Raw genomic sequence first — 21,584 nt, 5'->3', positions numbered from 1 at the left:
CGTGTGCGTATGGGAATATTCGGCTCTGGCTGAGCGTAAAATTGCAAAAGGTAAACTCGGAAGTTTGAGATCACTCTTCCTCAGTAGTCTCTGATCGGCCTGAGTTGTTCTTGAAAAGAAATAGCAAAAGAAGCAAAAAAGAACAACGAAGAAAAGCAAGCGCTAAACAGGCAGCAGCCTCATCAGGCAGGGCAAGCTATATATCTACCACTTGGATTCCACTCAAATCACCCTCATGCGCGGAGGGGGGCACGACAGAAAGCTGGTATCCAGCCCCGTCCATAGGCCAATAATTGGTCCATGTAAACCTGCGGTTTGAGTAGTACATGGAGCGGGGATAAGCCGCGCTGTTTCTGAATCCCGTTATTTGCTGTGAAGGGGCCTTAGACGTGCCCGTGCCTTTCTTCTCGGTCTTCAGCCCTCGGCCCCCGGAACCAACCAGCCGGTGGTTGGAAGACTAGAAGGTAGTTTGTAAAAAACATATCCCCCTACTTTCATATTTGGCACCAACCCAACTGGGAAAAATGATATGTTACGTGCTTTGTCAATTGCCGACATGGTGGACGTGACGGAATATATCGCATGCAAGTGACCATAAGTTGGAGGAGGACGAACGACCATGAATAACAGATGTAGCCGCCACATCACTATCCGGGTACGAGTGAGACAGCGACAACCCTATCCGTGCAACTTTGCAACCGGAAACCGACTGGATAGCACGGTGATAGAAAAATGAAAAGGGAGAGACAAGCATGAGGAGAGCAAGGATGAAAGCTGTGTTGTGTACAGTGATGATGCAGTCAAAGTTCAACGCGTTTCAATGAGAGGATCGTAATCACCTCTTCTTTCCTGTCATACCTGAATCAGTAGCATAGCGCTTCTCGCATCTCTTCATTTCCCTTTGCTGCTTTCTTCTCGGTTTCCATCGCCCGTTTCCTGGACTTACCCAATATCTTGGTGCCTGCCGCTGACTGCAGCACGCTCACATAATACGATGTACCAGGCCTGTGTTGCTCTTAAGCCTCTCTTCTCTGAATGGTGGCCATGTTGACTTGGGCCTTTACCTGCCAGAAAAAGCAACGACGTGTGTCAACTGTCAACGACCTGCAATGCTAGCAATCAGTAGTTGGTAAATTCTCTATCTGTCTGCACTTGGGTGAGGAGTGTGGCAGGAGTGTGGGCGCCAGGACAGGTAACAATGGGCTGTCTTGGTGATACCATATGGCCACTTCTACAACTCTACCAATCTTTGATGGGCGGGCCCGCGGGATGGTGTTGAATGGCTCAGCAAGCCAATGGCAAGGCTAGATGAAGGATGCATAGCTTGTCTGCACAGCTTACTGGGACGAATTTATAAACGAAGGGTTGGGCCGTCATAACGACGCAGCAGTCAGCTTGAAGTCATCCATGACTGCCGGAGAAGCATTATTGATGGCGGCTGTGGCCGGCGTGGTGATGCTCAACGTAGTATATCCCCGAATAATCCTCTGTGGCTCCCTTTACTAACGGATACTCCCACGGCGATTTTGTTTGATTCCATGAATCCCCAGTGAAAGACTTGGCATCATTGATGTGACTTGAACATCTGGTAATAGCTCGAGGAGACGTAAACCAAGCATGGGTAAAACGTGGAGAAGAGAGAAATGACGTGCCACTATAGGTCTTGAATACTGCCAGAAAGCTTCTTCCAGACGTTATACGCTGGAGTGGTTCAGTGGTGACAACCTACTGCAATTGAGTGCACTTGCGGAAAGAGTGATTTCGCGCGAGAGAAATATTGAGATTTTAATGTATAACGGATATGGGCAGCAGGTACACGTCCCATTCATTGTACAGAAAATTACATGGATTAGTCGGCTGGGTGCAGAGTCACTACCAACCCAGTACCAGGTCACAGCAGGGTGTGCCTATATTATGTAGAGGTAGGCACCAATAACTTGTTGCTTAGAATTCTGACCTAATCCAACCCCCCTTGACCACCATCTCTCACGCACCCCTGAAAACCGAAGAGTATTAAAACAGTAGGAGGTATGAAACATAAGTAGACAATGACGCCGCGACGTTGATAAATGACCCTAGCAGTGCTGGGTAGACGCAGTAAGGCGACATATTGAACGGTGGCAAAAGCGAGCATATACAAGGATGATGAATCATAGATGCTGTGCTCATCCCCCAAACAAGATGTACTTAAATCAATTACCACACAAGAAACGCGAACTACACCCCCACCTAACAGCAACTGAGCTGAGCCAGCCTTCCCCTTTACTGGAGCGGAAAATACATGCCCACTCAATGCCCGCTTCTTGCGCTCAGATTAGCAAAGGCATCTGGACTATGCCTCCCATTTGTCCATTCCATCCCCAAGGCCATTACGCTTTCCCTGCTGGCGTTGTACGCCTTGGGTGCCGCCATGTTTTGCTGTTGTCCCTGAGCTGTTCCACCTGCGCTCATGAATGGGTTTTTGCTTCCCACCATTTGACTTCCTGCCCCTTGGTTCTGTAGCTGCTGTACCTGTTGCTGTTGTTGTTGCTGCTGCTGCTGCGGCTGCTGCTGCTGTTGAGACTGTCCCTGCGGAGAAAAGGCCCCGTTGGCTGGTCCAGCTTGCGCGAAAGGCTGCTGGCCTTGAACCTGAGCCGGGTTTTGCTGTTGCGCCGGGGGCGGTTGAGGAGCAAGCTGTGGATAGTTATATAGAGCCAAGATGGACGCCTTGTCGGGTCGCTGAGGTTGGTATTGTTGCTGATACTGCTGTTGCTGTTGTTGTTGTTGTTGTTGTTGTTGCTGCTGTGGTTGAATTTGCTGTGGCGCATATCCGACTTGCTGCGCCTGGGGCATCTGAGGCATCTGGGGTACTTGAGAAGCTTGCATTTGCATCTGTCCTTGAGTTTGACCTTGTGCCTGGTACTGTGGTGCGAGCCCGTATTGTTGTTGAGGTACCTGTTGCGGCTGCTGCTGGGGAATTCCACCCATGGCCTGGTTGAAAAAGGGATTGTTCCCTGTCTGTTGCATGCTCAGAGGCATGGCGGCAGGAGCCTGAGCTTGTGCGCCAGCGTAGAAGCTCTGTTGCGACTGTTCGGGTATTTGTGTAAGGGTAGGTGATTGCAACCTTGTTGGTGACTTGGCAAAAGGGTTGTTTGCGTAGCTACCTGCGTAACCTGTCGTATTAATGGTCATTGGTTGCTGAATTTGTTGGGACTGGTACTGGGTCTGAGGCTGCTGTTGCTGTTGCTGTTGCTGTTGTTGATTATTGAAAAATGGGTTATAGCCACCTCCGGTAGTTTGCGACGTCAGGGGGAAAGTCTGGTTGCTGGTTAGAGCAATCGATGAATAGTGCTGCTGAGCTGGCCCTGTCATCTGGGGTTGCTGATATCCTGCTGGAAGATTCTGCTGCTGAGTAGCAATGAGTCCACCTGTATGATGAGGGAAAAGCGGCTGAGACGGAGGAGCAAGCGAGAGGTTCTGGAAAGCTTGATCGAAGGCAGACATGGCCTGTTGCTGCTGGGGTTGCTGTTGCTGAGGGACCGTCTGCTGGGGTACGCCAAAGGGATTTGTCGTAGTCATATTATAAGGGTTTCTGTTTTGTAGCGTGCCTGTCGATTGAGTGGACAATGGCTGAGGGGGCAGTGGTGCATGGTCAAGCATATCGAACGGGTTCGTGCTGGCCGGGCTAATCGGTCGTCCGCGAGCCGCGTCCTGGCTGGCTGTCGATGGCGCCAAACTCTGGCTAGAGGTCGCGGGTGTCTGCTTCTTGTTTAGGTTGAGCGGTGTTCGTGCCTCGCTTCCCTCTCCCAGCCTAACCAACGCCTCGATCGTCTTTTCCAAATTTCCGCCGACCCCCTTAAGAACCATGGCATTCCTTTGCTCATCTTTAAAGCCCATATCCCGCAGCTTGGATAGTTTGATCTCGGTTTCGTCGGCGTCGTCGCTCTCGAATCGAACCGTTGCCCCAAAGCCCCCATTGCTCCGAGGAGATGCTGGACTCCGTGGCCCAGGAGAGGCCGACCTGCCCGTATCGTGTTTCTTCTTCGAGCCAAGTGGGAATATGGATGACGCCGACCTCAAGCCAAATCGATTGCCGGTTTTCGGGGGGAGCGGTGGGGGCGTTTCGTCAGATGATGTGCTGCCGGTGTTGTGCTTCTTGGCGCCCGCCAGGGATCGCTGCATGTATTTTTGGCGAATGAACCTCTCCATCGCGGAATCCACCTCGTCGGCGTCGACCGGTATCGGCGGCTTTTTGTTGTCGGGGTTGTATGTCTTGTTGGAGGCAATGTTGCCAACCTTTTTCATGTTCTGAAGCGCGAGAAAAGAGTGAGCGTCCATGCAGAGGGGGGAGGGGGGAGTATAACGTGGGCATAGCATATGTGCATACCTCGACTTGCTCGTTGGACCAACTATCCATGCTCAATGACTTGACCTTGGAGATGTGGGTGCCCAACTTGCGGTGGATGGTGGCGCACCGCATACACAGGAAGATTCCCAACTGAAAAGCGAAATACTATTAGCAAAGTCCTGCGCGTGGGGGGAGATCATGTGGCTAGACGAAGAATCGGGCACAGAACTGCTGTTGTACGGATCGCGACCACAAGGAGGGGGTAATATGTAGACGTACGCTCCATGATGCCCAAGCTGTGGAGGAAGATGGGTTAGTTGGTCATCGTCTGAAGCGGAGGGCGGAGGGAGTGGGATGAAGCCATCATGGCAGACAATTGGGGAAACATACTTGGATTCCGTGCGGAACAGTCGGCACAAACATTGTTACCGGGAGCTTGGGCGAGTTCGTGGAGCACCTTTTCGTTGCGCGCCTGTTGGCGCTTGCTCATTGTTCCCGACATGTCGCGCGAGGACACGGGACCGGGCGGGACAGGTGGTTCGGACTACCCAGTGGGTTGCGCGTAAGGTGTCGGTAGACTGTCCTGTTCCAGAAGGGTCGGATTGTTCGGGCGGGTTGGCGATGGGTGTTGGGGGCCGTGGTAGGTTTGGGTTGGGTTGGACAGGAATGGAGATGTGGTTTGGATTGTAGAGTGCGAAGATGAGGTGAAGCGTGAAAAGTGTTGTGTAGGATTACTTGGATGGATGGATGGACCCGTCGGATGGAAGGTTGGGACTCGGGAGCGAGCCGCTAAAACCAGCAAGCGTCCAGGCTGGTGGACTGGGTGGTTGACAGGGGTTAGGTTGTGACGCCAATTGGGACCCGGACTGGACTTAGGTTGGAAATAAGGTCGGACGGCCCGGCCGGTACAAGTATTTGTGTTGTGTCTCCGTCTACTTGTAGAGAGGTAGGAGTGCTAGGACCTAGGTGGACTCGAATGAACGGGCATAGGTGCGTAGAGTGTTAGGGCGGCCCTGGGAAGGGAAGGGTGATGTCAACAACACAGCTGCTTTTCTGTTCATGACGTTGGAGGTTATCCTTTGTCTCGACCTTCTCGTATACTTGGTACATCTGTCACTCCAAGTCACCCAAGACTCACCCTGGCGATCCGCCGAGGTGCTCACGTCCTCTGCTGGGCACCCCTATAAAGCCAAATAATCATGGCTGATCCTCCAACCTTTTTCAGTTTAGCACTGCCCGCCAAGGAAGCAAACAAGAAGAGGGGTTCCATCGCCCTCAAGGTATCCGTCCGTGTTCTGTCTCCAATGTGAAAAGATAAAGAATAATGTCCCCAGCCAAGGGCAGCCCCCTTGCCAGCTGTAATGACCCCTTTTCCCAGAACCCATCCGACGCTAGTATATCCCAGCTACCCGTATGGGCCTTGATAAGCATTGCTGTTGCACCGGATCGCTTGCTATTCAGTTTTCCATTGCCTTGACCAATGGAAAGAAAAGAGAAAGAAAGAAGATCTGGTCCCTGAGATATGGAAACAACAGCTTATCAGGGTTGAAATCAGGTCTCGTTGTGATGCTGAACGTACTTCCAGGGTTAGGGATATGTGACCCTCGCTCATGTTAGCCAACGGTGCCAGTATGGCTGCCTGTGTGTACAATTCACTGCTAGCTTGTTAGTTAATTAGTCTAGTCTTTTGACTACTTACTGTAAGCGGGACCGACGATGTTTTGGGCTCTCATCAGCCTTTTATAAAGAGAAAGGGAACTGTCCCTGTTTGAAGCGATATGAGACAATAACAAGGGTTTAGGACGCCACAAGAGCCTCTTATGGGCGTCCTCTTAGGTCTCTCTCACTGTAATCCTCAAAGCCTTTGAGACTGCATGGAAGACCTACACTTAGGAAATCAATCTCACGGCGTCCATCTAATAGAAATAGTGAATTCAGTAAAGGCTTTGGCTTTTTTGTGCCAGTCTACCTCTAGTTGAAACCAGGGTTAGATTGTGTCGTGTACCACCATTGAAAATGCAGTTTATCCCAATGAAAACAAACCCAGACTTCATACCTACCAGCGACCGAATAACTGTAACTTTTCGAAGCACGGTGCGGCAGCCGTCGCGCCAACCATGGCCTCGTGGGACAATCATCACCAGCGCTTCCACACCCGTAGGGCCCGGGCCTGCCTTTCCCGCCTATCGCCCGATAAGTCGGCTCCACTCTCCGGCAATAATTACCACTTACACATACACCAAAACACCGGCCAACATGTCAAATCACCGATTGAAGATACTGTGGATTTCTGCTACGCTCTTGCATCCAACAATGATGACAATGCATGTCCAATCACACGACTTGTAACATTTGCAATTTATGTGTTCCTAGTCTATGCTCCCGTCGTCATCCCTCTGAAAGCACCAGCAACTTTTTCTTACCTCAGCTTCCCTGCTTGACGCCAACAATTCCCGCTCCTACCCAACCCAGGGAGACCCAGCTCATACGGACGGGACCGAAGTTTCGACCAAAGTTACGTGGGCAACATAAAACGAAGAGAACCTCGTAACGCCTACGCCCCGCATAACAACATATATCAAGCTTCTCATCGGCTAGGACAACACAAGAAACTCATCAACTCGACACTCAACCTCATTCCTCCAAGCAACAACCCTCAACCCCCCCACCCTCGCCATGGCCAGCTCCTCTTCCGCCTCCGGCTCCGACTCCTACAACACCACGAACAACCTCCTCTTTCCCCCACCTCCGCCCTCCGTCGTCATCACCGCCCCCCAAACCCTCCCCGACGCCTCTCTCGAGCCATCCTCAATCCAATCCATCATCGCCAGCCTCTCCCTTACCGCCTTCGTCGAAGGCGGCTACATGGCCGAAACCGATCGGAACCCGCTCAAGATACCCTCTCCTTTTCCTCTGTATCCTGCCACCACCTTTTCTTGCTCCGATCCTAACCGGGGTTCTTCAACGGATAATTTTGATCCAAGCTCCTACTACCGCCCTGGTTTTGACCCAAAGCTGAGGAATGCTTCAACAACCATTTACTACCTCCTAACTGGAGCCAATGGTGGGGGTGGTGGATCGCCAAAGGGATACCTACACCGGAACAGGGGACGGATCATTCACACGCTGCATCGCGGAAGGGGCAGGTACGTGATCTTGCACGCGGATGAAAAGCCGTGTAGGGTGGAAAGTTTTGTGGTGGGGAAGAATGTGGAAAAGGGTGAGAGGGTGCAGTGGATAGTGGAGGGGGGAAAGTATAAGGGGACTTTTGTTTTGCCTCTAGAGGATGATGAGGATGGAGGCAAAGGGGATGGGGACGAGGAGATGGTTTTTATTTCGGAGACGACGGTGCCGGGATGGGAGGTCTTTGATCATGATTTTTTGGATCGAAAGGGGTTGGAGATGTTGATGGAGGGGGATGAGGAGAAGATTAGGCAGCTGGAGTGGCTGGTTAAGGAGAAGCAGTGAGGAGTGCGGGATGAGTTTTGGGCAAAGATGGGGAGAGTGTTGGGTGGGCAAACAGACTTTTGGATAATTGAAGTTGGAAGAGAGACGTCTTCGTCTCAGAGTCACTTGTGTTGAAGCAACAGGAATTGATGGATGGTAGCGGTAAACAAATCCATTTGGAGACCTTTCGTGCTTTCTTTCATCTTGGTGCCTTTTGATCTACCTAACTCATGAGATGCCATCGGGTTTTCGGCCCCAGACGACATGGATCTTCATATATGCATGGACATTTCTGTCAAACATGGAGTTCCGCACGCCCACCAGGTCGACCTGTTGTTTCATGAACCCATATGTCAGTGACAAAGTGCTTCATTCACCTTGACACACTAAATGGACAAGACGGGACACTCACCTCAACCTGTTCTGTCGTCTTTCCACCGAAACGATGCAATAACCCAACACTTAGCCCACTCAGTCCGCCCGATAGATTCCTCTGCCATAGCATTCCGAGGTGTTTGAGCCGTGGCTCCTTGGCCCATCCACCCACGGGTAATTTCAACACTATCTGCTGCACGTCCACGAACCCAACCTCCTCCAGCCACCTCTTGATTTCGTCACCAATGACCAGCTGTCGGTCCGCAGCCCTGGATGCATCGTCCATATCTCGAGCCCATTGCAGCAGCTTGTAGTCGTCTGTCATGCTGCCATCGTCGCAAACAGGGAGCGTGTTGAGCTCCTGGCACTCGAGCCACCCGCCCGGCTTTAGGTGGGCAAAGGCTCGTTGGATGATCTGAGACTTCATATCTTTCCAGCAACCGAGAGTGTATCGGGTGTGGATGTAATCGAAGTGGTTGGGGGCATATATCCATTCTTCGGATCTGGTTGGGGCCGATTAGTGTTGATGTTCGAAAAGAGTAATTAGACATTTGGTCAATAAGATACTGACGAATCTTCCACAAAAAACCGGACGTTTGGTGGGACGAGATCAGGTTGAACAGGCGAGAGGTCGGTCCCGATAATCTCAGCCTCGGGGAACTCATCGCCCATGTCGATGGCCCATGTGCCCGTACCCGTACCGATGTCCAACACCTTTCTTGGAGAATTTTTTGGGGAAAAGGGGGCAAAGTAGTTGCGACCCTCCATCAACTCCTTAGCGATTTCATATTGATCATCTAGACGCTCAGTTTCGGTAGGGTCATTGGGGTAGTGGTAAGCTATGAGAATGTTTTTTGTTTCTTCCGGTTAGCAACTGTCTGGTGCGACCTGTGCACTAGGTGAATTTGCAATGAAGTCCAATAATCTCCACAATGAGATGTAAAACTTACAACCCGCGCGATAAGAATGGTATGTTCTCCCAAATTGTTCCTCGTACTTGGAGATGCTCTCTGAAAGAGAAACGGAGTCACTTTAGTTGTAATGCGTTAGAGAGGATAACATGTGAAAATTTGCTGGTCACCCCAAGAGACAAGGTCTTATTCATGGGTAATGTAGGGGAGTGAGATGTACTATATGTCACGGCCAGAGCTAGAGATATCCGACTGCATGTAACGAGTGTCAGCTTATTTGTACTTGAACCCCAGGAGGTTGGTCCGTCATGATACTAACGTCAGCCTCAATATTTCGTGAAGAGGAGTCTAGGTAAGTCTCAAAGGTGAATTGAAACCCGTTACAACCGCTGTTGCTCGGAAGGAAGGTCATGGTTGTAGGTGGCTACAGGGTTTATGACAATGGATGGATGCTCGACACAACAAGGCTTCAAAGGAAGAGAATCGAGAGGGCAGATGAAGAGGAGGAGAAGAAGATGGTAAGACGGAGTTTGCAGGAGCAGAGAGGAAAAGACATTTGTAAATATATGCCACCCCAAAATCGAAAGGACGACTTTGGGCGGTACCAATTAGGTGAGACACGGTAGTCGAAACTAGGAGGGGAAGCAAAGGTTCCGAGAAAGTTTGGGAAGCTCGAGGGCGTCCCAGCAATCTGGGTCAACCCTATCGACGGGACCAAGCACAGGGAAGCATCGATGTCCACCGCTTCTGAGGGTGTTGATGGGAGCGAGTCAAGTGTCCGGGGTGGGAATGGGGTGGAACGGACCCAGCAGTCTGGTGCGTACAAAGGCACGGGAGGCACTGGGGGGCGCATGGAGGGTACCATTCGACGTACTCAAGGCGTATTCAGTATGTACCAATGGTACCATTGAGCACGAAGCCCAATGAGGCATGAATCCGCGGGATGAAGCGTCTAGAACCACACAAGGAAGTTCTCCACGGACTCTTCTCCAGGATCAGTCTTTTCAGGGCGCTAGACCCCTGGAATCATAACCCCAGAGAAGAGGTGAGTGTCCAAGGGTGAAGATTGATACGTGTGTTGCCTGGCCTCAACGCCATCAATAGTGTCCATCGAAGGACAGAGACATACCAGATCAGTCCGAGACGAGAGTGAATATAGTGTCAACTGTCTAGGATGGCGAACCTTAGAGATGGAGACGGTCCAAGAAGGGCCTCCCAAGTTGTGTCGTCCATTCCCCATTGTTGGCCTCTCCAGCTTATACCCACTGGGCAGCATATGCCGGCTGTATGGGAGAAGCAAAAATGAAACACATCTGCAGCGGCATTGGTAGGCATACGACGCATCTTTGCGGGTGGGATGGCTGCAACTTTGTCTGCAAGTCGTGGACAACGTGGTCTGAATACTGTGGTAGAGAGGGTAGGTTGTCTCGCCGAGCGCAAGTCTTCGAACAGTCAGAGGCAGTCATCCACGGAAATACGGGACTTGGAAGATGGGACACGCGCGTCTTCTGGACCTCTTGTGGTGTTTGAAGAGCAAAACAACAAAAGACATTCCTTCGCAAGGAGAAGAAAAGTTGCCCCTGTCCACGTAGCCGGCATGTCCTGAAATTGAGTGGGGAAAATGCCCCTAGGGACGGGACGGGGCGCTTAAAGTGTAGTATAGGTACCTCTATCGCCGTTATCGATATGGCGGCGCAGGCCAAAAACTCTGTCCAATGAAAGGAATGCACAGGGCATTTCCATTCGCTTGTCCCCTCATCTTCCCCTCCTATGTACCTTGTGAATTGGTCATTATCTTCCAGTCATGTTGGCCCTTTACGCATGTTACCCTACATACAGTACATACATATGTCCTGATCTATACTGATTCGCAAGGGCACAACGACGTCGGCTCAGACAGATATCATCAGAGCCACTTCGAGGGATCATGATTTTGGTAATAAGACGCCTGGCAAGCCAAGAACTAACGCATATGAATGCTGACTATGAGGAATCGCTCATCTCAAAGCACTACAAATCAGTGAAAGAACCCATCGGTGCATTACCTGGAAACGGAAAGGTCAGGTACAGTATCTAACTATCTACATCGTAGGATCCAAATCCCGGGCCATCGCTGCATTTTCGTTGGCTCCTTCCCGAAGACAAGGGCCGTTGTTGTTGATCACTCTGGTGGGCAATGGTGGCTCCAACTGGACCCCGATTTTCAATTTTCCACGAACCCGGTCCAGCCTTGGGTTCCCATGTGATAGTCGGTAAATGCCCTACTGGAGAGAAATATGTCTCCTATCATCGCCTGGATACATACACAGTAGACAAAAAGGTGGTTCAAGAGCACCCTACCCGACCCAATACTGCGGCACTAGCACCGGTGACCCGAGAACGCGGAAACCTTTTGTTTCTAGGAAGTGTCCGGGTATACCAACTGGCAATGCGGGCGCCCAGTAGACCTGTCCAGATAGTTTGGTATGCCTCTACCTAGACACACTTTTGGCGAAACCGTGAAATCGATCGGATCAGTCTCAACCCTCTCGTTTGTATCTATGATCGCTAAAAAAAAAAAAAAAATTGTAAAGAAGGCGGGGACCACTGATTTGATCACTTGTTCACGGGGCGAAGGTAAGAAAAAGTAGGTACCTAGGTAGGTATCGTCGTGCTCGCAAGCGGTGACTCAGCGTCGGATTTCATCAAGTCCTCTTGCAAGCCAAATATATCCTACAGTATCGGTAGCGTTCAAAATTCGTCAGCACCGTCAAGCCAACATAAAAGTAGAGACATCGATGCCATTTATGCACGCCATTGCGCCGATAAGCTTGTGCTAAACTTGATTCAAAACCAATCATCAAACCGGAATGAGCCAGCCCATCACCAGGAAATCAAATCGATCATGGCAAGCACACCTCTACCGGATCATATGCAGCCCACCTACGTGGACGAGATCCTCAAGCCACTAGAAAGCAGGATTTCCGAACTCCTCGACGAGTTCTGTCCCGCCAATCAGGGAACCGAGAGGCTGAACGACGTCAAGAAGCTGGTGGTCAACTACACAGTTCTCCAGATCCTCACGCAAACTTTTGACCCCAACCTCTGTGTCACGCCTCGCCCGAAAGACCTGGCTCAGGCCGAAGCCTGGGTAGAACACTACTGCCGCGATTCGTTCATCTACCCTGGCGACGAGCCGCCCAAGAACTCGGGCTTCGCCGGCGACGGCAAGGAGTTTTACTCGACACTTATTACGCACATCTTGGCTGATATCGTGCCCGCTCTCAACTCGCAGGCGCTTTCCTCGCGCTACTACGGATTCGTGACGGGGGGTGTCCATCCCGTGGCGCAGGCTGCTGATAATGTGGTTACGGCACTGGATCAGAACGTCCAGGTTCACATGCCTTCGACTCATTCCATAAGCACCGTTGTGGAGCATCATGCTCTTTCGATGCTCCGCTCGCTCTTGGATTTGGATGGGTTCCATGGCAAAACCTTCACGACTGGAGCAACAGCAAGCAATATCATGGGCCTTGCGTGCGGTCGGGAGGCGGTCATCTCGGCAAGGCTGCCCGAATACGCAAAAAAGAGCGGAGGAGTAGGCGAGCTGGGGCTCTTGGCTGCGTGTATGGCGGCGGGCGTAAAGGAAGTACAGGTTTTGACGAGCAAGGGCCACTCATCCCTTTACAAGGCGGCGAGTGTCGTGGGGTTGGGGAGAGCGGCGGTCAAGGATTTGGGGTTCGCAGATGCCCCTTGGGTATTGGACTTGAAAGCCGTGGAGCGGGAATTGCAGCGCGAGGATGTGGCGAACATCATCGTGGTGAGCGCGGGTGAGGTAAACACCGGGCAGTTTGGGACGACTGGCGAAACCATGAAAGAGCTGAGGCAGTTGGCCGATCGATACAAGGCGTGGATCCACATTGATGGAGGTGAGTTACTGCTAAGCACCCCCTCAGGTGAAAGCTGCCCTACAAGGACGGATAGGGTTGAGAGTGATGCTGACGGCGGTGGTAATGTGTCAAAGCATTCGGCATATTTGCGCGCGCCCTTCCCAAGACTGAGAGGTTCGCCAAACTGTTTGAGAGGACTGCTGGCTTGGAGTTGGCGGACAGTATAGCTGCTGATGGTCACAAGTTGCTAAATGTGGTAAGTCTTCATCGATCACCTTCTCGAGAGTTCAGGGATCTCTACCCAACCCATGTCTAACATCGAGTCTTGATAGCCCTATGATAACGGCATCTTCTTCTGCAGCAGTCCGGAAGTTATGAGCCATGTCTTCCAAAACCCTAACGCGGCATACCTAGCGCCAGTGGCATCAACGTCAAGCTCTGGTACCACCACCGACATTCAAAGCCCCTTACACGTAGGCCTTGAAAACTCGCGACGGTTCCGTGCCCTTCCTGTATATGCTCTTCTCGTGCATCTCGGCCGCGGTAATATGGGCGAAATGCTGGCAAGGATGGTCGACCTAGCGCGAAGAATTGCCGCATTCATCCGGGGCTCGGACAAGTACGATTTGCTGCCCGATGAAACAGCTGATATCGACTGCACGCACGTCATCGTCTTGTTCAAGGCAAAGAATCCCGACCTTAATGAGGTCTTGGTAGAGAAAATCAACGAGACAAGGAGGATGTATGTGAGTCCAACAAAGTGGAATGGCGAGAATGCGGTACGGATTGCTGTAGGAAGTTGGAGGGTTGATGTTGAAGAAGATCTGGCGGCTGTGAAGTTGGTGTTGAACTCGCTATAACAATCTCTTGCATCTGTTGTGAGCCTTCAGTTGGTCAATGCGTCAAAATATCCCTCTAAGCGAGAAGGTCCGCGGTTGAGCAGCGTCATAACAGGTTTGCAAACCTGGTCACTTGACCCTGCTGCTAGAATCGGAGAGGGAAAAGAAAGAAAAGAAGAACGATTGAAAACTGAATATTGGACAGCACGAATCATTCACTTCATTGAGCAGCTCATGTCCTTTGCCGAATCCCCGACTTTTCCGGGGGTTCTCTCTGATCTGCCCCCCGCCCTGGGCCCTGTCTCCGGGGAAGCTGTGGAACAGTGGAAGCTCTGGAAGCTCCCATATGCGCCAATTGAAGCTTCTCAGTGACGAGATCTTGATAAATGCATACCTAGCAACTACGGGTGGAAGCTAGCGAGGCGTGACGCAGGGGTTGGCAAAAGACGGGAAGGTCGAGGCCACATTGCAGACTGGGTGCCAACACTTTTTTCCCGTTCGTCAGAGTCGCGTCTTGGCAGCCAAGAGGACCCGCACTTTCGTCCCCCCGCCGCTCAGGTCGTCCCCAGTCCCGCTGGAGCTTAGGTCACTCCCTGGCTGGGTCCAGTGTTCGCCGCCTTTGGGACACCTCACGCTTCTAGAATAGATATTTGGCCTTGAATTCCACTTCCCTTCCGTCTGCTTCCTCCTTTCTTCGCTTCGTCAAATCCATTTCCTATCTCCTTGCTTCCCCGGTTCCCCCCAACGTCAGTCATCATGGTCAACTTCAGGTGGTGCTCTCTCGCCCTGCTCGCTCTCCGCGCCGTGTCTGTCTTCGCACAAGAAGAGGTGAGCTCAGGTCCCTTCCCAGTTGTGTTCTCGTCGGGAACAGCTACCTCTCGCTAGCTACTCAGCTAGGTAGTCATGACCGCATCACAGCTTCTCCCCGTTTCCCCGTCATTTCACCTGCTAACCACCAGAGCTTCTTATAGACCTTCGGCGATGATTCGACCGCGGCTCCCGTCTCGCAGCCCGAGCTGAAGGCCGATATCGAGACTACCTTCCCCGATGCCGACATCTTTGGCGTCAAACTCGTAAACGGCAAGGTCACCAAGGCCCTCATTGACATCACCAACCAGGAGGATGGCCCTATCCAGGTCGCCTTCGTTGGCGGTGCCCTCAAGACCACTCGCCCCCTGCCCGAGGACGCGCCTGTCTACGCCCAGATTGTGCGCAACTTAACCGCCACTCGGTTCCAGATCGAGATTCCGGCTGGCGAGAAGCAGACTCTCCCTTACAACTTTGTCTTGGACATGATGCCCCAGGATGTCGTTGTCGAGCTTCTTGCCGTCGTCACCAACCCTGCCGGCGAGGTTTTTGAGATCCAGCTGCACAACGGCACCGCCAGCATTGTTGAGGCCCCCACCAGCATCTTTGACCCCCAGATGTGAGTGATCTTAGGCCCTGAACCACAGAAATGACGAACATTGGCGCTGACCTACTTCTTCCGTAGCATTTTCCTCTACCTCTTCCTGACCGGTGTCTTCGGTGCCACCCTCTACTTCGTTTACAAGACCTGGATCGAGGCTCTCTTCCCCCAGGCTGTTAAGAAGACCAAGGCCCCTAAGGTCAAGAAGGTCGAAGTTTCCGAGCCCTTGTCTGGTTCCGAGTCGGCCGGTGCCACCTCTGGCGGCGAGAAGAACTTTGACGAGAGCTGGATCCCCTCGCACCATCTCAACCGCCCCGTTGCCCGCCGCGTCAAGAGCGGTGCCAGCGCCAAGGCCAAGAAAGGTGGTGATCAATGAACGGGGGGACTGCAACAACCTTCTTTGCAGTTTTCGCGTAAACACACCTTCTTATAGACATCTAATCACATTGGATCGATCCTGTTCTCTTTATGTCTTTATATACCGGGACCTGGTGGTTATGTAAACCGCCAGCAGGTAGCTCCCTTCCTGCCAAAATTTTGTAAGATTGGTCTAGTGTTGGGCTCAACAATTCGGCGGGACACAGGAAGCTGGTGATACGATGAGAAATGGGATCTTGCGAGCCGAAATTCTTCTGAAGTTGGAAACAACGAAGCGCTGCAAGCAGTACACCAGCTCATAACGGAGTCAAGGGAAAAACGCAGAGATTTGTACCATATAACGACGATGAGATATGAAATGGCTATTTATTAGGTATACATGGGCCAACTGATGTGATTACGACACCGGAGGTACAACCAATAATGATGATCTCGTCGCGCATGTTCGAACTGTTATCGATGGCAGAAACAGTAGGAGCGAAGACAAAGTGAAGGCGAAAGGAAGGAACAACGTTGTGTATTGGGAAAATATGAGAAAGCACGAGACAGGCTGATGTCTTGGGGAAGAACCGGACCCAGCAAAGACACCAAGCGCTGTGATCCATGCAATTTGTTGGATATAACCGCTGTGCTTTCAAACAAATGTTAAGACTATACAAAAGCCTAATTAGGCGAACATCATGGCATGCAAACGCTCTCGTGCTCGCAACGAATAATATGACATGGGTGTTCATCTTCGAATTACCCCAGAACGGGGACCAAGGTTCCCGGTTCCAACCTGCCCGGAAAGGGGTTGTTGTTGAGGGGACGGGACAAGGAAGGGACGCGCCCATGAGGAAGGGTCCAGGCCAGGTCGCGTCAAGTGACAGCACACGCTTTTGGCTGGGCCAGCCCGCTCCTGCTCCTGCGGCACCACCTGGACCCCGTCCGAAATAAATCAAAACAAAAATCATTTCTTTTTCCTATAACCAAAAAACCACCCAGCCATCCTTCTCCTTCCGCCGAACTTGACGAATACACCCAAGATTCGTTGCAACCGGATCGTGGCCATTTTTGCCGATTTTTTTTGTTTTCGGTAAGTGCGCGTGCTGCTTTTCGCATTTGCACCTTATTTTCCTCATCCACGACCTCCACCCTGCCCAGTCGGCAGGTTTATTTTCATTTGCTTTGCTGACGCAGCCGTCCTTTCACGTTGCATCACCCAAAACTAACTGTTTGAAGAGGAAACAGCAAGAAGCACTTTCGAGTAGATCGCAATTGCATCCATATCTACTTCAACTAATATGGCGCCCACCAAGCCCCAATCTGAGGAGCAGCCCGTCAAGCGCGGCCGCGGCCGTCCCCCCAAGGACCCGTCTGAGAGGAAGACCGTACCCAAGCCTTCTGGTCGCCCCCGGGGAAGGCCCAAGGGCAGCGGTGGTGTGAAGAAGGCCACTCAGAAGACTGCTGCCAGCACCAACTCTCGCCGCGGACGTCCTCCCAAGTCTGCGGCCACCCCCGTTGCCGCCAAGAAGGCTGCTGCGCCTAAGGCCACCCCCTCTTCCACGGGCAGAGGCCGTGGTCGTCCTCGCAAGTCCGATGTCAGCGAGGCTGCCACTCCCAGCTCCAAGAAGCCTACCCCCAAGAAAGGCGGACCTGGCAGACGTGGCCGCCCCCCCAAGGCTGCGACCGAGCAGTCTGCTGAGGAGGAAGATGGCGAGGAGGCTGTCGCCAACGAGGAGGATGCGGATGAGGCCGACAAGGTTGCCTCTGATGCTGCCTCTGACGTCGACGAGGCCGCAAGTGAGTAAAAGTAGCCACTTTTCGGCTCCCAATCTCAACTCTTATCACGGTGTCCGGCGAGTCTTCATCTTTCCCATTCGCGCTGCGCTGTGTCATTCTTGTTTTCTTTAGATACCAAGATCAAAATACCTATCCTTGTTCATATTTCTTTCACTCCTATATCTCATGTCTCCATAGGGTCATGCCGTGCCATGCCCTTCTCCTCATACTTTACCGAAAAGCCAGAGTGCTAGCGAGCGAATGCCTCTCTGACTTTTCCGACTTCATTTCAGGCGACGAGAACAACAACTTCAAGGATGCGTTTGGTGACGTAGATATGACCTTGAATGGCTTGGACCCTAGTGACATCGAAGCAACTGGTGAAGAGGTTCGTATGAGCACTAGCAACCCACAAGGCAGCTTTTCATTCAATGGCATCCTGTAAGAAACATCCTGTTGCACGACCCCTTTGTGACTAACCGCCACTCGAAGGACATCCCCATTGATAGCGCTTAGTGGTCGACTTTGGGCAATGAGTCCAGAGAAGAAGAACAAACAGAAGGAATAGTGGAGGAGTCGGAGGAAGAAATTTTGGACTGCATAGTGGTTGCCCTGAGCTCGGATCCCCCAGAACCACCGTGGTCGTCTCAACCTCTATTTTTACCACCAAGGACTCCGGAACCGACATCGCGTACAAAGCAAGAGCACGAACAACAAGAGCAGGATCACTTTCCGTCATCATCATTTTCATCATCTTTTTGCGATTATTCAGCACCTTCAACACCGTCGCCACGAACAGGAACAGCACCAGACGAAGACGATCAAGAAGGCGAACAAGCACAGCAGGACCATGTCAAATCGGTGCCTCAACCATCACCGTCTCTATTTGTTGACCAGCCAGCATCATCGCCGAAGCAGGACACTGTGGCAAATATCGGCTTCAAACGAAGGAGTAGGGACGATGGATTAGAAAGCGCAGGCTTAGGGTGTGTTGTTAGTTGACAATGGATTCGTGTTCGAGCCTACTGATCGTATGCATATCTCATTTCAGTCTGTATAAACCTCGAGTTGCATTCTTGTCGTGGCGTTCGCCATGGCTGAAGAACCTCAAGTTTAATGCATCCCTGATCCATCCCACGTATGCTATTTCTACCCAAACCCGTACTGCCATTCATAATTCATGATAGTTCCGTACATCCAGGCAGGTCATTGAAACGAACATCGGTTGCCCCGAGACACATCACTGCTTTCGAAGAAAACTCCGCGCCAATTCCATGTTTGAAACCCCGTTTTGCTTTGCCTAATTGTTCCATCCATTTTGCCTATCCATCCAAATAGAATGCGTGACTTCTTGACCTCGCTCAACCGCCACCCCTTCCGGTAGCCAGAGAGTAGAAAAAGAAAACAAGAAAAGAAACAAATTAAAAATAGGTGTTGACCCCATTGTCAGTCCTTATGCCCATGTCCAGCGCCCATAGCATGTACCTACACTCAAATTAAGAATCAAGATAGCGTCATGTTCCTTCGTTAAACAAATGCAGTTGCTATGTCCACTGCCGTCCTCGAGGTCGTCAAGGTCATTGCTGCGCCGTCAGTCTCGCCTTATGATCCCGCTTCCCCCGCCCCGCCGATTTTGACCAGTATCCGTGGCAATTCTCTTCCCTCAAGTCGAATGATTTTTCCCCACATGTTTTCCCCATCTCGTCGCTACTAGCTGAAATGGCTCTTCACATTATTGGTTGGTGTTGCTATCGTTGTTTTCCTGCTGCTGCTGCTGCAGAATTCTGCTAGGACCGCCTACGCCTAGGCCGTGCGCTTCAGCGGCAGCGACGGCGACTGCACTGGCGGTTGTGCCGTCCATGAAGATTAGGTTGTTGTTGCTGTTGGCAAAGTCTACTGATCCGTCGCCGCCATAGCTGTAGCCGCCGTCACTGGAAGAGGCGCTCATTGGTGCTAGGCGGGCTATTGCGTGGTTGTTTGGTTGATGTTGTTGTTGGTGGTGGTGGTGGTGGTCTGGAGGGCCTGCTTGAAGTCTTGGGTCAATTTGAAAGGTTGATTGTGCTTGTTGAGGTTGATGTTGTTGGCCGATGTGGCCGGCGTTTTTCGAACTGCTTACTACTCCCGCGGATCCATTGGAACCGCTGAACGCATCCTCGGCTCGTAACGGGCTTCCTTTAAGTGCCCAAGGAGGTTCCACCTCGCCGCCCGCTGGCACTTCCGGCCACTCCGGCGCCCAGTCCGGTTTCCGATCATACATGGACTCGCACACCTGCCTATCGCCCTTGAGGATCATGCCATTCAACACCTCCTTCAGCCACGCCATACCCTCCTTGTACTGCTGAACGCTCGGGTAGTCCGTCACTTTGGCCGACCGCACCTCCTCCACCATCCTCATGGTTTGGTACCACGGCTGCTGCTCCGAGTTGGGCACCGTCACGCGCTTCTTGACCTCCAAGGCAAAGTAGACGCAGTCGCTCGGCTGAGGCTGCCACTGACACGCGCCGGATTGCTCGCCACTGCCCCCATCAGGCGCGCCCGTAAAGACTGGGATCCGGCTGTAGCCCAGCACGCGCATATAGGCCCAGTAGGCACCCGAGATGGTGCCGTGGAGGATCCGCCAGCAGCTCAGGAAGCGCATCTGGCAGATGAAGGCCTCGACGGTGCCCGGGTCGGGAAACTTGCCGATGCGCGTATTCAGCTCTATTGAACAGTTGCTAGCTTCAGCCATCTTTTGGACCTGCTCGAACCAGATGTCGAAGGAGCCGTAGAAGGTGAGCGGGTGCACGTTCATCTTGTAGCTGAATTCTAACGGGGTGGTCCAGCCCCGGTAGTTGTCGGCCGGCTCACAGATGCGCGGCTGGACGGAGAGGTAGGGTGGGAGAGGCGGCATACGGTAGATGTCGTCGGGGTGCTGTGGCGGCGACGTACCACCCGTTTGGGTAGGGGGTCTTAAAATTGGCATTTGCTTAGGGGTAGCTTTTGGTTGTTCTTCATCCTCATGTGGCAGGGGTGGTGAGACGGGTTGGACTGTTTCCTGGGGAGGCTCGGGAGCAGCTCGGGATGATGTAGCTTTTCGTTTCTTCGAAGGCGGCTCCGAGGGTGGAGGAGGAGCTGGCCGTCGACTCCTAAGTTGCCGGCCCGAAGACGACATTGTGCTGCTATTATCTGCGTGTTCAATAGATGGTTTCACGCCTGGGAGGGTAGAATCTAGAAGTAATTCACCATCCAGTGGCCCTGACTGTTGGAGTTGCTGGCTTTGTGCCGGAGCTGGGGCTGAGGCTGGGGCTGGAGCTGAAGCTGGAGCTGGAGCTGCAGATAAGGCCTGACTGTTGGGCACACCAGCGTATGAGGGGAGTGGTACTGGAGTCTCGCGCACGACGTAGGAAGCGCGTTTGGGATTATTTTGGTTGCTGTCGCTACTCATGTTGGTGAGGTGAAAACCAAATGAGAATGATGGACGGGCAGACAGAAATGAACACACGATGAAAGCCTGCTAGGACTAACAAGGCAGGAGGCATCAGCCAGCTAGGGGTAGGTATCCAAATACCACTCCAATGAATGGGAACACCAGGCAATAGTGTAGATGTAACTGAACCTTGGTAACCCCGCAGTTGAAGGCAGTAGTTTGAAAGTGTCTTGTGTTTGAGAGAGATGGCTGTGGACTGAGCAGTGAAAGTTGCAACTGAACTCACTTACAGAACAGAGTCCCGGTGGTATCAATGGGAACCCGAGGTGCGCCCCACCAGGAGGAAGGACGGGACAGGAGAGGACAGAGAGAGGATGAAAGGCTGGGTCAAACTTGCCACGAAGAGGCAGACGCAGAGTTATGTAGGTAGTCCGGCGGGAGACGCGCTTGCCTTTTGATGGCCGTGAATGTTTACACAAGTTGGGGCCTTGCGGTCCCGGGCCGAGGGTCGCACAAGCCTGCTCACAGACGCAAAATCCCAGGTAGAGAATCGCCTGTTCGCATTTTGGAAAGTAGACGGATGCTTCTCGGGTGAAACATTTCTGACTTGTTCACATCCTGGATATAACTAGAAACGGCTGTAAAGGTGAAATGCAGTGTTCCTGCGCGAACCCCTCCCTGGGTCCCAACTCTCAGCTGCGACTCTGTGTCCTGCTCGCCAGCACAGCAGTTACCGCTGTGAACCCTAACCACAACCCTAACAGCACCATGCTTGTGATTAGCCCCACTCTTTTCGCACGTAACTGGGAGCACCTCTTAACTTGAGATTCCTGGCCAACGGTACTCGTTTGGTGTGATTTACC

The 21,584-nt window shown here is 52.2% G+C and overlaps 7 protein-coding genes across 8 annotated transcripts; 4 read left to right on the top strand and 3 right to left on the bottom strand.

The window, feature by feature from the left end:
• Nucleotides 1-1,818: 1,818 nt before the first annotated feature.
• On the bottom strand, nt 1,819-5,130 carry NCU01150 (UBA domain-containing protein 3). The gene is made up of 4 exons (XM_955964.3): nt 4,718-5,130; nt 4,607-4,623; nt 4,367-4,477; nt 1,819-4,287 (listed from the first exon to the last, which is right to left on the bottom strand). The coding sequence occupies exons 1-4, from the start codon at nt 4,827-4,829 to the stop codon at nt 2,290-2,292; spliced, it is 2,238 nt and encodes a 745-aa protein (XP_961057.1). The 5' UTR covers nt 4,830-5,130; the 3' UTR covers nt 1,819-2,289.
• A 1,462-nt stretch (nt 5,131-6,592) lies between these two features.
• NCU01149 (cupin domain-containing protein) lies at nt 6,593-7,963 on the top strand. Its single transcript, XM_955963.2, has one exon. The coding sequence runs from the start codon at nt 7,004-7,006 to the stop codon at nt 7,793-7,795; it is 792 nt and encodes a 263-aa protein (XP_961056.1). The 5' UTR covers nt 6,593-7,003; the 3' UTR covers nt 7,796-7,963.
• On the bottom strand, nt 7,929-9,794 carry NCU01148 (methyltransferase). The gene is made up of 6 exons (XM_955962.3): nt 9,380-9,794; nt 9,281-9,312; nt 9,100-9,179; nt 8,721-8,988; nt 8,187-8,652; nt 7,929-8,104 (listed from the first exon to the last, which is right to left on the bottom strand). Exons 1-6 carry the CDS (start codon nt 9,470-9,472, stop codon nt 8,003-8,005), a joined length of 1,041 nt encoding a protein of 346 aa, XP_961055.3. The 5' UTR covers nt 9,473-9,794; the 3' UTR covers nt 7,929-8,002.
• Nucleotides 9,795-11,534: 1,740 nt separating this feature from the next.
• Nucleotides 11,535-13,993, top strand: NCU01147 (tyrosine decarboxylase). Its single transcript, XM_955961.3, has 3 exons — nt 11,535-12,968; nt 13,064-13,185; nt 13,262-13,993. Exons 1-3 carry the CDS (start codon nt 11,945-11,947, stop codon nt 13,787-13,789), a joined length of 1,674 nt encoding a protein of 557 aa, XP_961054.3. The 5' UTR covers nt 11,535-11,944; the 3' UTR covers nt 13,790-13,993.
• Nucleotides 13,994-14,375: 382 nt separating this feature from the next.
• On the top strand, nt 14,376-16,295 carry NCU01146 (signal sequence receptor alpha chain). Its single transcript, XM_955960.3, has 3 exons — nt 14,376-14,596; nt 14,740-15,194; nt 15,261-16,295. Exons 1-3 carry the CDS (start codon nt 14,525-14,527, stop codon nt 15,550-15,552), a joined length of 819 nt encoding a protein of 272 aa, XP_961053.1. The 5' UTR covers nt 14,376-14,524; the 3' UTR covers nt 15,553-16,295.
• A 134-nt stretch (nt 16,296-16,429) lies between these two features.
• On the top strand, nt 16,430-19,127 carry NCU01145. Of its 2 annotated transcripts, XM_011396170.1 has the most exons (4): nt 16,510-16,629; nt 16,776-17,336; nt 17,609-17,703; nt 17,808-18,451. In XM_011396170.1, exons 2-4 carry the CDS (start codon nt 16,838-16,840, stop codon nt 17,829-17,831), a joined length of 618 nt encoding a protein of 205 aa, XP_011394472.1. In that variant the 5' UTR covers nt 16,510-16,629; nt 16,776-16,837; the 3' UTR covers nt 17,832-18,451. The 2 variants fall into 2 exon arrangements, with proteins under 2 accessions (XP_011394471.1, XP_011394472.1); XM_011396169.1 differs by having other exon boundaries at nt 16,430-16,629; nt 16,776-17,703; nt 17,808-19,127.
• On the bottom strand, nt 18,465-20,739 carry NCU01144 (hypothetical protein; the record flags this gene model as incomplete). The annotated part of the gene is made up of 2 exons (XM_955958.2): nt 18,465-20,480; nt 20,655-20,739. 2 exons carry the CDS (start codon nt 20,737-20,739, stop codon nt 19,048-19,050), a joined length of 1,518 nt encoding a protein of 505 aa, XP_961051.1. The 3' UTR covers nt 18,465-19,047.
• Nucleotides 20,740-21,584: the final 845 nt, after the last annotated feature.

Source organism: Neurospora crassa, linkage group V (genome assembly GCF_000182925.2).
Source record: "Neurospora crassa OR74A linkage group V, whole genome shotgun sequence".
In the NCBI taxonomy this organism is placed as follows: Eukaryota; Fungi; Ascomycota; class Sordariomycetes; order Sordariales; family Sordariaceae; genus Neurospora; species Neurospora crassa.
The sequence above is the reverse complement of the archived record's forward strand: the minus strand, read 5'-3'. Positions and strand labels throughout refer to the sequence as shown.